The sequence below is a fragment of the Telopea speciosissima genome, chromosome 2, assembly GCF_018873765.1.
Source record: "Telopea speciosissima isolate NSW1024214 ecotype Mountain lineage chromosome 2, Tspe_v1, whole genome shotgun sequence".
NCBI classification, from domain to species: Eukaryota; Viridiplantae; Streptophyta; class Magnoliopsida; order Proteales; family Proteaceae; genus Telopea; species Telopea speciosissima.
The window spans coordinates 56,862,632-56,877,527 of NC_057917.1; the positions used below are offsets into that span (position 1 = coordinate 56,862,632).

The window sequence follows — 14,896 nt, forward strand, 5'->3', positions numbered from 1 at the left end:
ATTGTAGTTGGTGGAATGTCAATCGACGTGACTATGTATGTATGTGGTAAGGATTGAATTGATTGAACCACCTAAAACCCTTTCAAGTTTGAAGCCTGAGACTCTGATTATGAAACCCTTTTATCAAAGATTGTAGATTCTATTGACAAAAGTCCAATTCACAATTTTTTTGTGGAGTAGTTCCATTTTATCCATTCCATGGGTTCATGGGTTTACTGTCACAATTTGTCTTTTTCTTTTGGGTAAGAACTGTCACATATTGACATGGCCAGCCTTCCAGTCAATGCACGTCGAGTTTTAAGCATCTCCACATATCGAGTGCTTTCTATGTGTTGGTCCGAGTCCTGCAGACACTTAAGCATATCTAGTGAAACTGGACGAGATCAACAGTTAGCTAGAATCGTTATCCTCTCCAGCGCTTAATCTTGCGGTGCTTTTGCAGTTCGAGTTTGCTAGCCCGATACATGGACCTACTGAAAGAGAAAAAAAAAAAAAAAAAAAAAAAAAAAAACCATTGGGTCTGGGTCTACTCGAGCTCACAACGTTGGATGAAGCATTTTTCAAATGTTAAGCTCACAGACTCGAACTGCAAAGGCAACTCAAGATTAAGCACTGTAGAGGATTTTATCATAGAACGAATGTTAATCGGTTTGGTTCTAGTTTATATGGTTTTTAATTAGTTTTGTTTATTTAGGGTTACTTGTTTGTTTTGTTTTGTTTTGTGTGTTTTTCTTTTTTTTTTTTGAGAGAAAATTTGATAAACTAAAAAGAGGAATATACAAGAAAATTAGAGTCCTGGGCCTTTAAGGCCAAATTAGAAGTCATTGCAAAACACAAAGGATCCCTATCATGCTAAACTTTAAATCCAAGTCCTAGGCTACAAAGCTGATATCCAAAAGGTACTGAAGGAGATGCCACAGCCAAGGATTAGTGGATGGAGATGGAAGAAGACCGAAGATCTGTTGATTCGAATACCACACTTCTTTTATCTTCATCACTAAACTGGAGGCATGATCTAGCCCTGTACAAATACAAAATAGTTCTGGTTCCAACTTGTGGGAAGATTTGATTGAGCCTGTAGCGAATAACTTAAACTTGTCATCTATCAAAAAAAGATAAGTCCATCATGTTGTACCTAATCCTGTGATTTGAGATCTTGCACAAATTGAAACAAGATATTTAAAAATAGATAAGTGAGAAAAAGTAGACAACTGAGGAACCTCATCAGGCTGGTAAAATACGTCAAAGGGATGAACAATAGGGGGGATAATTGCAAATCAGCTAACCATCGATCAATATTTTTTATCACCCAAATTGGATTTGGTTTCTCATGGCCATAGACCACCTTGTTTCGAATGGACCAAATAAAATAACATGAAATAATAAAAACCCCCAAAGAACCAAGATAAAGATTATTTATCCATCTTCAACTTAACCAACATAGAAAGACAGAACTTTTCCAGAGAAGGGTGAGACAAAAATTCGATTCTCAATCCCAACGGACCAGCAACCCAGATATGTTTAACCCAATCACAGAAAAGGAATAAGTGCCAGTAAGATTTGATATCATTTCCACAAAGCATAATAAGGTTCGATCGGAGGCCATTTGTGTAAAGTTGCCTTGATTGGGAGACCTGCATTCAACACATGCCAGAAAAACAATTTAAATTTGGAATGTATTTTAAGTCTCCAAAAAAATTTCCACCAGGTGAAAAGCAATATATTAGGGGATTGATTTAAAGAAGACAAGGATCTAGCCGCAAGTTTAACTGTGAATTTACCAGTTTTAGCCAAGGAACACCATCAACTATCATCAGAAACAGGTAAATTAATTCTATGAATGTGTAAAGAGACATCCCCAGGAATAGTAGAATTACGCAAACAAGAGTTCCACTCAGAGTTAGTGATAAAATTATCAACCTTAACAGCCAAACCAACAGTATTTGGAGATGGAATAGAACATCCTGGCAGAGATGGAATCCAAGGATCAGTCCAAAAAAAAGTCGATGTCCCATTGCATATTTTCCTGATCACAATCTTTTTCAAAGATGGAATATTATGTCTGACACTATTCCAGGTCCAGGACCCATTTTTAGAAACTGTTTTGAGATCAAACTAGGAGAATTTAGGGAAATAATGGGCTTTAAGGATTTAAGCCCAAAAAGCAGACTGATCAGTAAGTAATCTCCATCCCAGTTTCATCAGTAAAGCCTTATTATGATGCTCAGTTTTATGAAACCTAAGCCCCTCAAGAGATTTAGAACAACACATTTTATCCCAAGCAATAAGAGTAGATTTCTTCTGAGATCCATAATTACCAAGCCAGAAATTAAGACTGAATCAATGGATCTACAAATCTTAATGGGAAACTCAAAACAGTTCATAAGATAAGCAAGAGTAGAGGCTAAAACTGATTTGATTAAAATAGTGCATCCTGCATAAAAAAGGAACTTAGATTTTCAGGATGATAACTTATTCTGAATCCTTTGCACCACACTACCAAGCTCCTTAACTTTAGATCTGCCATGGAAAAGGTTGGTACCCAAAGAGATAGCATCCTTAGACAATTCTTTAATGCCTAAAACCGAACACAGGTTAGTCCTATCCAAGGATGAAACATTCATGCTAAAATGAACACCACTCTTAGAGAAATTAATTTCTTGACCCGATAAGTCTGAAAAAGGTCCAAAATAGCCTTAATTGTTAAAAGGTCCTCAGAGGTGGTTCTACAAAAAAAAAATATATTTTTTATCATCGACAAATAGAAGATGAGAAATTTTCGAAGCCGTTCTAGCCACCTTCACCCATTTGAAAAGATTAAGATCACGATAAGCAGAGAACAACCTGGATAAGATCTCCATGGCCACAATGAACAAGTATGGAAGGGCAGCCTTGACGGATACCTCTGGATGCATGGAATAGATTAAAAGAGCTGCCATCAATTTTTATTGAGAAAGAGGTGGAAGATATAAGAGAGAAAATTAAATTGCACAATTTTTCCCCAAACCCAAAAAACAGAATAAAGAAATAACCAAATTCCATTCCAGTCTATCGTAAGCCTTAGACATGACAATTGTAATTGCAACATAACCAGTCTTGCCTTTGGTATGTTTGAAGAAATGAAAGATTTTCTGAGCAATAATAATATTATCATTGATTTGACTGCCAGAGATGAAAGTTGCTTGACAAGGAGAAATAAAAGATTGTAAATGCAGTTTAAGTTTGTTAGCAATCAACTTGGACAAAATCTTATACGAAACATTACAAAGGCTGATTGGTCTAAAATCACCTAAGTGAGAGGTCGTATCTGTCTTAGGAATAAGACAAATGAGGGTGTGGTTCAAACCTTTGGGGAGAGAATTAGACTTAAAAAAATGAGTAACAAGAAAAAATAAATCATTCTGGACTAGAGCCCAAAACTTTTGAAAGAAATAAGCTTGGAAACCATCAATTCCAAGTGCTTTGAAAGGGCCAATAGAGAAAACTACATTTCTTAGATCATCCAAAGAAGGGGGAGTGCAAAGAAATGATGAATCCTTTGCAGATAGCACTTGGGGAAACAAGCACTCCATAAAACCTGCATTCAAGGGGTTAGAAGTCGAGAAATTTTTTTCGAGATGTAAAGCAAAAGCAATAGCCATCTCCTTAGGGTCTTCTGGTTTCCGACCATCCTCAGACCAAATAAACTCAAATTTTCTTTTTCTCTTGGATTTAGAAACAAAATGATAGAATTTAGTATTCCTGTTCCCATCTTGAATGTAGAGCTATCTGGACTTCTGAAGCTAGAAAAACTCCTCAACATAAAAAATCCAATTAAGTTGTTGTTGGGTCTTAGCCATCAAATCCAAATTGGGATTAGACTCCTCTGACTTCACAAGATAGTTGTTAAACAACCTATGTTTAATAACATCAATATGCCCAAAAACATCCCTGTTCCACAATCTCAACAAGTTAGAAAAAGAGGCCAATTTAGCAACGAAAGAATCCTTAGGACAGGTAGATCAGGATGAAGTACAAAAGGAAAGAAAATCTGGATGATAGAGCCAAACTTGTTGAAAATGAAATAATTTTTTATTCAATTGAATTGTTTTTTTTATTATTATTATTCACTTATTCGGTTTAATCGCTTTTTTCATTTCATATCCAACTTATGGACTTTAAACGGCTTATCAGTTCAAAATACAAACCGAACCGATTACTTTGTTTTTTTTGTTTTTGTTTTTGTTTTTGTTTTGTTTTTCCAATAATAACCGATTACTTTGCTTTTACAATACATACGATCAAACTTAACAATACTCGGTTAGGTTCTAATTAACACCTAAGTCACCAGTCATTAGGCCAGCTTTAGCTCAAGCCTAATCTCTTTCTTCTTCACCTTAAGTCGATTTTGACCCTTTTGGCCCAACTTGTTTATTCAAAGTGCCAAGTTTTTTTCACATGTAGAGAAAAAGAGAAATCTCTTTTTTAGTTGTGATGTGACCATTTGATTAGACTCTTTTGTCATCATTTTACTCTCACCCTTTATATACAAAGTCAAAATTATCCCTCCCTAATGCAATCAGGTTGTACCATTCTACACATAGTCTAATAGGAGATGAGACATGGTTTGATTCGGAAAAGGTTGGATTAGTCTCCTTGCTCCATAGATTGGAGGGGGTTCTTTGTGATGTAGGGGTCATCTATGAATTAACCTATGGCTTTGACCACTGTGCAACGGTTGTTCTTTCCTCTCTCCCCAACCCCAAAGTGGAAGTGCTTGCTTCGCTTTGAGGCTAGATGAAGAGCCATACTGGTTTGCGATGGTACAGTCAAACATAGCTAGAAAAAACAAAACATTTCAAGGGTTCCGCCATGTTCAAATTACACAAGAAAATTACAAACTTCAGAACTAAGCTTGCCCACTAGAAGAAATCACATGCTCCAAATATTGCTATTGAAATTGCTACAAAAATGTAAGAGTTGAAAAACAGTCAATGGTTTGGCACCCAAATAAGACCTCAATTCCTTACTTAAGCAACAAGACCCATCGGAATCAAAAGTCTCGAATCCAATGGCTCAAATGTGGGGATAGAATTACAGGCTTTTTTTGTGCCACTACTCTTGAATGAAGAGAGACGAATAAGATTTTAAGGTTCAAAACCTAAAAGGGCAATTAGTTTGAAAAAGAGTAGGACATTGATAAGAGGACCTTCTCTTTCTTCCAAAGCATGTATACAGCCGAAGGGTCATCCCACCTTGAACAAACTCTCCCGTACATCTCCCCAAAGATCACTGTAGAAATGAATATGGAACTATGCCTCCCCATTACTAAGGATGAAGTGAAACAAGCAGCTTTCAGCATGAAACCTTTGAATCCCCCTGTGCCAGATGGTATGTCCCGGTGTTTTTTCAATCATATTGGGAACAATGGGCATAGATATTTCCAAGCCATGCAGTCATTCTTTGAGACCGGTTTTCTTCTTCGGGACATAAATAACACTAACCTTCTCCTTGTCCTAAAAGGCAAGGTGGTTGAAAGAGTGAATCAATTTAGGCCGATTAACTTATGCAATATGAGCTATAGAATTTTTGCAAAGGTTTTTGTTTGTAAGTTTAAAAAGAGTCTAAACCATATCATTGCTCCAAAATAGATTGTTTTTGTGGAAAGACGAAGTATATTCGGATCACGGAAATTTTCATCACATAAAGAACAAAAAGAGTGATGAGACTATTTTACTATTTTCAAGTTGAATCTGAAAAAAAGGTTTATGACAAAATTGAATAGGATTTCTTCATTGTAGCCCTCTTGAAAATAGGCTTTGTAACAAGTGGGTCCAATTTCATTCATCAATGTAGAAGCATTGTATCCTTCTTCCATATTAATAGTTTCCAAAAGAGCAACTTCACTCCATCTAGAGGTTTGAGGCAAGGTGATCCTTTCTCCCCTAACTTATTCATTATATGCTCTCAATGCCAAACATCTTTGATCTCAGCAGTTACACTTCCCAAAATAGCATTTAAGGTATCACAGTTCAAAGACATAGCCCTCAAGATATCCACTTCTTATTTGGAGATGATTGCCTTCTATTTTTAAAGTCTTCCCTTAGCGCCATGCATCATTTAAAGGGCATCCTAAAACTCTATTATGAGAAACTTCTGGCCAGACAATCAACCTTTAGAAATCATCGTCATCCTTTAGCCCCAACACCCCAATGAGGTTGGACATAATTTTTGTTATGATTGTTGGGGTATAGAGTCTTATTGCTTTAGGTAAATAGCCGCAACTGCCTAATGAGGAGTCTGGAACACGTCCTTGTACAAGGATAACACATTGGTTTGCTAATGTGTGCCAAACCATTGACTGGAAACTTTCTCTTACATGTTTTATTTTTTAATATAATATAAAAAGTGGGACCCATTTCTTCCTCGTCTTTCCTCCAGGTCTACAAACTCTCTCTCCCCTATTAACCCCCAATCTTATCACTGGCTTAAGTTGACCGACGATGGTCACAGGTTCCATCAATTGCTTCCCATCTCAAAATAATGAAAACACTACTAGCAAGTACTTCCCTATCCTGCAATCGAACTCCGAGTTATTATAGTACCCCTTCAATGCCTCCAAACCCTTAAACCTTCATCCCAAAACAAGTGAAAAGTGATGAGTGATGCGACCTAACTAAACCCAATTTATCAAAAGTTAATTAAAATGAAAAATTGAAACAAAAAATGCTTGAAGTGGGGGTTCGCAAAAGGGGATTGGGGACAAGAATGTGGCAAAAGGGGATGGTTCATAGATGGGGATGGGGATAGGGATGAGAGAGAGGGGTTATCCTATGGGCAGGAGTTTTCAGGAAGTGAGGTGAGAGCAGAGGGAGCAGGAGGATAGTGATATCGTAGGTGACAGGTGTGGTGTGGAGAGATTCATAAAAGTGGCTTGGGAATAAGGGTGGATCAGGGATGGCTAATAGTCAGGAGGAAGAACATAAGGGGCGAGGCAGGGTGGGGGTTAGGGAGGAATAATAATGGGAGTGCAACAGGGTTGTAGAGCAGGTTGGGGAGGAAAATAGAGGGGATGGAGGGCATTTGTTGGAAGTCACTAGGAGTCTCTTGTTTGTCATGCATGTCCCCAAAACTTTTTTGTCTGATGCTCTTCTTGTTGTTGCCTTCTTAATCAATCGCATGCCCACTCAACTTCTTGGTTCCAAATCTCCTTTCGAAACCTTATCACCTCAGGCTCTAGCTTTCTCCCTTCCTCCTAAGGTGTTTGGTGTATCTGTTGTGTCCATGTTAATAAATCAACTCGAACTAAGCTTGACTCCAAGGCACTCAAATGCCTTTTCGTTTGATATTCTTCCTCTACCAAGGGATATAAGTGCTACCATCCTTTCTCCCACAAACGATTTCTCTTCAAAGATGTCACCTTCTTTGAATCCATACCTTTCTTTGCTTCTCATCAACATCCTTTTCAGGGGGAGAGTAATGGAAATGAACAAGCTGCTGATGTCATTCTTTTTTTTTCTTCTCTCCTTTGCCTATCTCCCCATTCCTTTTTGATATTGGGAAACATAAAGAAGTGGATGTTGTTGACATTGATGAACATTTAGGTGTTGGTTTTAATAATATGAAAGAGTTAAATATGTACAAAAGAGGTTGCTGGAGGAAGAACACCTGCCAAGAGTCCTCTTTGGATCCACATCCTGATGTCCACCTTCTTCAATCAGGTAATCTCCCTTCTCCTACTTCTGAGCTAGATCTTCCCATTGTCATTCGAAAGGGAAAGAGAGCTTGTACTAACCCCATAGCCAAGTTTGTTTCCTATAATGCTATTTCTCCTACAGGTGTTGCCTTTTCTACTGCTCTTTCCTCTTCATCCAATCCCAATAATGTTACTAAGACCATGTCTAACCCAAAGTGGAAGAAGCCATGTCTGAGGAGATGAGGGCCCTTGAGAAGAATGGTACTTGGACACTTGTTGATCTTCTCAGGAGGAGAGTCCTAGTTGGATGTAGGTGGGTCTACACAATCAAGTACCGATCTGATGCTGCCGTGAAGAGATATAAGGCCCTGATGATAGCCAAAGGATACAGTCAGGTGTATGCATAGTACTCGTCTCGGAAGGCCATTTCGGCCAGACCGAAATTTCCAAGATATCAAAATTTCGCTGAAACATTGTATATTTTCTATGAGTTTTGCTTGGCCATTTTGGGGTGTAAAATGCTGAAATGAGCAAAATACAAACGAAATGACCGACATAATTGAAATCTCGATGAAATAATGCATTTTTTAGACTGAAATTTTTGAAATGAGATGACCGAAAATTTTGAAATATTTCATTTTTTCATTTCGACCTACCATCTCATCTCGGACCCACCAAAATCTGAAAATTTCCCTCCTTTGATCTTGACACGTTAATCCCCAAGAAGTGGGAGGGGGTGAAATGACCGCCTCACCCCCATGAAAGGCGGAAATCTCACCCTCTCAGATGTCACAACATGCGCTCTCATTGGCTGGTGCGTGCGCATAGCCCCCACCCTCCCCCATAAAAAAAATACGAGTACAATATATGTTTTTAGGACTACTTTGATCTCATAGTAGCTGATATTTATTGTTTTTAGTATTAGTGATGGTGGCTGAGGGTGGCCCTTGGTGCAACAGCAAAGGTTGCTCCATTGTGACCAAGTGGTCACAGGTTGGAGTTTGGAAACAGCCTCTTTGTGAAAGCAGGGGTAAGACTGCGCACATTATGATCCTCCCTAGACCCTGCAGTGGTGGGAGCCTCGTGCACTGGGTACGAAAAGGTCTAACCTAGCAACCACAGACTACTCGACCGATATGGGACTAAAACATTAATTCCTAGCCATGAAACCACACTCACTGGATCAATTAGTGTCTCAATCCATTAAAACAGCTATAAAAAAAGAAAATAGGAATACACATTTTTATATGGACGTTTGATTTAAATACCTGGAGCCATTGGGCAATGTCACCTCTTCTTCCTTCTCGACGTTCCTGTTCTGAACAAGAAGACCTGTTTAAGACTACTGGAACAAAGAGGAATGAAACAACCTGGTCAGATTCACCACAATGATGAAGCTTGATATGTTCAAAGCCTGATAACGAACCTTGTGTTAGCTTCTTGTTGGGAGACTTCGAAGCCGGTCTTGATCTGTTTAGAGATTACACCACAGTAAGGAAGCTAGCCCAAGCAACCCAACTCCGAGTCCAAACCACCTGGTCAAGCTGGAAGCTATCCATCCAGTAAGTAGACTCAACCTTAGTGGCAATGGAGGTCACTGGTTTTATGGGTTTCTGTTATACTGTAGCTGAGGCTGACGTCTACAACTCTAGCAATGCATCTGCACACAGGGATGGAGATAAAGATTGAGCTTGTGGACCGTGGTGGAGGAGGTGACACTATAAACTGTGAGGAATACAAGGGAAGACAAGGTTGGAGATCAAAGGAGGCTATTTGCAGGAAACATGAAGAAAGAGATTTATCAACAAACACATTCTAATTTCCCCAACCACATAATGAGAATCTGATATACAACAGCGACTCCAGTCCCCAACTTATCTTTCTTGCTACATTGACAGTGTGTATGGGATTTATTAGACTTCAAAAAAGATTTGGAGGAAACACTAGTTAGTTCCTGACTTAATAGTACCTAACCATATATAGTTTGTGTTTGATATGTGAGTGGTACTTAAAATTTCTCCTAATTGAATCTTATAATATTGATCAGATGGTTCTTGCTATTTCTTATAAACACCAAGTCAACCCCTGAAACTCAGCTAGTTGAGTTCAGAATCAGGAAGAGAGCCAGGTCTCCCAAATCCATTAGGGCAAAATGAAGTTGTTCAACATGAGATGAAAGTTTCCTCTAGCAGCAGAAAAAACTAATGAACAAATTCAATTTGCATCATCAAGTCATACTGGATTGGTCAACAACTAACTTTTTTCTTTTTAATCATAGTTTAGATTGCATTTTCCTATCATTTGACCTGATCAGCTGGCTTGGCTCACATTCTAAAAAAGTTTGCAAAGAATTGTAACAATTATTGTCCTCATCAACAAAATTAAACCCAAACATGGATTAAACAATTTAAATGGATCAATACAACAAATATACAACCTTGAGGATGGCCCAGAACCTAGCCACATATAAACCGGCAGGAGAGGGTGGGGGGGGGGGGGGGGAGGGAGAGAATAAAATAATTCACATTCCAAAACCTGGCAGAATACATTTGGTGTATCCTTTAAAACTTTTGATAAATCTTTCTAACATCATCCAGGACGACACAACACTTGCTACTTAGCCGACTTGCAATGTTGACAACTCCAGTTGCAATTCAATCCTCAGCTCCTCTAGACTCATTGGTCTTCTGTACCCCGTGATATCTCCCCCTTCACCTGGCCACTGCTTAGTGATGCCCTGGGTCTAGGCACCTGAGCACTTGTTATAGGTTTTTGTAATGGCTTCAGTGCTCCCATTATCTCAGCAAAAGAAGGCCGCATCTTCGGATTTCTAAAAATTTTCAGGGAAGCAAGTTAAAATGTCTTGCTTTGATCTGTCAATGAAGATGCAATATACATAACAAAAGAAACTTGCATAGTTTGATTCCCAGACTGCATCCAAAAGCACAAGCGCAAAAGCGTAATTTTTATGGCCATGCACCTGATGCTTCAAGTAGTTTTCAAGCAAGTTGTTAGTTAAGATTGACATCCAAACTCCTGTACAATTTTTTTTTCTCCAATCTTTTATTGTATTGTACCCTCTAATTACAGTGTGAAATTGGAGGATGATGTTTTCTGCATTTTTGTGTCTCTTTACTCATCCCTTTTCATGTATAAGCTTATTAATTTAAATTTCTGAAATCAATATTTAGAAAAAGAAAATATCAACCCATGAAAGGTATGAGATCCACACACTAGCCAACTGTACCACCATCCCTAGAGGTTGTTTAACAATGCAACCCCCCCCCCCCCCCCCCCTGCTCCCCCCAAATAAAAAAAATTGCTCCAGTCACTGACGAGTGTTGAGATCTTATTTAAGGTCATTGAAGAACAGGATGATCCATCCACTTCAATGATTTCTTTCATATGAAACACTGAAAATTCTGAAGAAAGAAAGACAATGTTATTAATGAATCCTAGTTAAAACAGTTTACACGTCGCGAGACAAAGTAACACCAGAAGTTATGACATAGAGGCCTTTCACATGATTGAACTCCAATAGGGTGATGACAAGCTCTTTAATGGTTTACCAACTCTATGACGATTCACTAACCAAAGTAATTAATAAAAGGTAAATTGTTCATAAAATGTGCTTGGAAGCATGAGATTACTTAAACAAACTTAACTCGAGAAAGAGAGAAAAGAAATGGCCATGGTTCCAAAAGTGGGCCTACTTCCACTTCCATCAGGACCAACACTTAATTGCTTCCAGTGACAGAACTTTGGTCAAACTTAAATAGGATTTGGTTAAGAAGGTGTTGGTCTAGAAAGGTTTTGTTGACACATCCGAAACATATGGATGGGTCTACTAATCTTGTTAACTGACCAAAGAATTCTCTTTATGGTAGCAGTATGGGTATACCATGGATTACTAGAAGTGCAATTAAGGGAAGCACTGAAGCTAGAATATAAATAAGGCTATAGAGAAGTATGTATCACTTTTTATGTACAGTTTTCCATTGGAGGAATGTATTATGGCTGTAGACCTATTATGTATAGAATGAACTTAGCATTTCAGACATGCACAACAGCATATCTGAAAAGGTATTAACCTTCCTACAGAGTCATGGATGGTTCTCTGGCTTTTGCAATGGGTGCTTCTTCTAGCTTTTCCTGAAGTTCCATCTTGAAATTACAATTTCTAAGGAATAAGATGGATTTAAGTGATTTAAAGAATTTTGCAAGGACTTCAGTAAGCTTCTAGGAAGTACTTCCATTACATGCAGATCAACGTCCATAATGACACTGGAATTTAAAATCTTGGAAATGACTCTTAAGAAACAAGAGAGGAAAAAGGCATGATGAAGGACAATCCTCTTAGATGCGGCGACACCAGATTTTTTCCTGCTGTATCTGATTGCAAGGATATTTTTCTCTCATCGCTGGAGACAATGAGAGAAGATGCCTTTGCCTCCTGTCTAAAAAATGCAGCTTAAATACCCTCAAATATTAAAAAAAAAAAGGACAAAAATCATTTTCTCTGAACAAAAAGTAGAAAGCAGATCCAAACTATCAATAAATGGAATCAAAATTTTGAAATAAAATAAATACAGAAAACAATGTGAAGACTGAGGAGATTTAAACACATAAAAAAAATAATAATAATAAACAGACCTGGTTTTCCTACAGACATTAATGAACGAATCTCCTTCAAGGGCACCTGGATATGCCACAAGGCAAGTCAGATGGGGGTGAAATTTTGTGGACAAGTAGACCCCAAGATCCTCCACTCACATGCCAAACTTTAGACTAATCTGAGTTTCCAAGTGGCAAAACAAGGAATTTGAAAAATCTGGGACTACCAAGAAGGTGCACAGGACCACAGTGGGGGTGTATGGACATACACGGGAGGGTATGACATCAGATGGGAGAGTGAAGGGTTGAATTTGAGGCTGAAATTTGACACATGGCCTATTCAAACCATTCCCTAGATATCCACATCACTCGTCCACGTGGCAAAACTAGAAGAGGGTCTGAGAAAATGCCTGTTAAGGCAAATCCAAGGCATAAAAACACAATAAAAAAAATTTGAAATAGAAAATTAGAAGCTGCAAAAAATATGAAGAGGTTTTACCCAACAAAAATAAAAACAAAAATCAACTAGATGAAGAAGCCTAAGTTTAAAAGAACAGAGAAATACAACATGTGAACATGATGAGATAAGCTCCAAACAAGATCTCAGTATCTCACCCTAACAAGAAAATCACAGCAGAAGACAATAAAGAAATAGCAATAAACGATAAATAGAGTCGAAGGATCTGCCACTACAATAGGGCTAGCAAGTAGCTAGCGTTATCCCTTACGCTGATATGCCAGTTACTAAATAAAAAAATTCGTCACAAATGGGAAAGGAGCTAACTTCATAGGGGCATGGAAGGGTTGCTGATATGTAGGTACTAGAGAGGAAAGAGGCATGGGTTTGAATTCTTCCAAAGGAAGTTACATAAGAAAGTAAAAACGATTATTTAGGTAAACCAGTTCGCCAATACCATGTGGCAAACACCATTTGCCTCAGTATTTATCCAGAATAGGAAAATGGTGAAGGTGATCCCATCACAGCATCTGTCAGATTAGCCTTTTCCTATTGGGGAACTTGCTTCTACATAGGGTTTCTCCAGTTGGCATATGCGTTGTTTTAATTTATTGCAAACCTCACAGTTACTCCACTCTAAGTCCATGCAGACTTGTACCACATTTAGTTCCGAATGTCCCAATTACTTTATTTATTTTTGATTGGGAAGATTAAAATCTAATATATAACTTCAAGGCATAAAAGGGATATACAGTCGGGTTGGGAGGGAAGCAAGAAGAAAATTTCCCCCAACACATCATAACTTCTAATCAAATCTACCTTTGCCACATGACATAATAGGTCCTACAATATTGGCATCTCAATTATCACAATTTTAGCAGGCCTACTTCTCTATTAATTCAATTTCTTCCTTCCTACTCTGTCATATTGCCTTGAACTTCTCTCTCATACTTCTTTTCTCCTTCCATTGGTATTTGTCTCAAAGTTCTTGCTAGTCTGTTCGCAGTCTGAAGACCCTCCAACCTTATTCCTCAGGCCTAGTTTATCTAGGGCTTACTCTCCTGGGCCCATAACCTACAAATTCACATAGTTGTCAAACCTATCGTGCATCACATATGGCCCAGGTCGACCTGAAATTGTAACCATGGCCAAGCCATCTAGGCATCCTTCTACATGCATAAGAGAGCATGTATCCTCTACTGAGGTATGTCCAGAATCCAACCGACTTTGATTCCTCCCCCCCCCCCCCCTGGTTGAGGTGCAACCTACTTAAATTACAAAGAAGCCCACTTTGAGAGTCATATCAATCTAGCAACAGGATTGAATAGCTGGATGTTGCCAGGAGTATCTCAGAGGTATCCTACCCACTCTGGAAACCATTCTCAAAGGGAAAAGTAGTGATCTGTTACATACTTGGGGCCAAGTCCTGTAACCAGGATAAGGAGCCCATGCCACAAACAGGTGGAACAAAATAAGGTAATTCTTGGGAAATCTCAGCAAAACCACATCATCCCTTCAATCACAGTCCATGACACCAAGATTTTGAGACAAAGGAATGTTGTTAGATTGCTAAACTCAAATAAGAATTCTTGCAATGCCAACCCCAAATCAAACTATCCAGCAGAGCTATCCATTGGAGTATCATCACAAACATCAAGAAACATTATTGATGTTTATCCATTTTTTTCCAAATCAAGGTTATTCATGAATCACAAATACTCAATAGAGTCTGAAGAGTGCAATGATAGTATGATACAGCAAGAGCTCTGACCCCTCATATATTCTCCACCCAGATTTTAGAATAGAAGCAGCTTGCACTCCAGATTCATATATTCTCCACCTAGATTTTAAAATAGAAGCAGCTTGCAATCCAGATGGGTTCACAAGAACATTCGAGAACCTTTCCTTTAATGCAGGGCCATTGGCAGCCCCTGCCAAACCCAGCCCAGGCCCAGTCAAGCACCCCACGAGGTACCAACGTAGGCCCAGGCCTCCTTGGCCCCCTGATTGAGCCTGCAGCCCAAGAGAATCAGACCAAGCCCAGGCTTTGCGTGGTCTGGCCAGGCCTAGCCTGCGTGCAGCTTTTGTAATGGCCAATGTGTGGCCCAGTTTTTTTTTAGTCTCTTATTTTAATGTCTTTTCATATATCA

At 38.7% G+C, this 14,896-nt stretch overlaps 1 protein-coding gene across 2 annotated transcripts in view; it reads right to left on the reverse strand.

Moving 5' to 3' along the window:
• Window positions 1-10,044: 10,044 nt before the first annotated feature.
• Window positions 10,045-14,896, reverse strand: part of LOC122650237 (probable serine/threonine-protein kinase SIS8) — an 86,942-nt gene continuing 82,090 nt past the window's right edge. Inside the window, exon 13 of one of the 2 annotated variants that reach the window (XM_043843586.1) lies at window positions 10,045-10,505. In XM_043843586.1, coding sequence (XP_043699521.1) covers window positions 10,352-10,505 — 154 coding nt within the window. In that variant the 3' untranslated portion in view covers window positions 10,045-10,351. The remainder of the gene's footprint in view (window positions 10,506-14,896) is intronic. The other variant, XR_006331400.1, reaches the window with a different exon arrangement.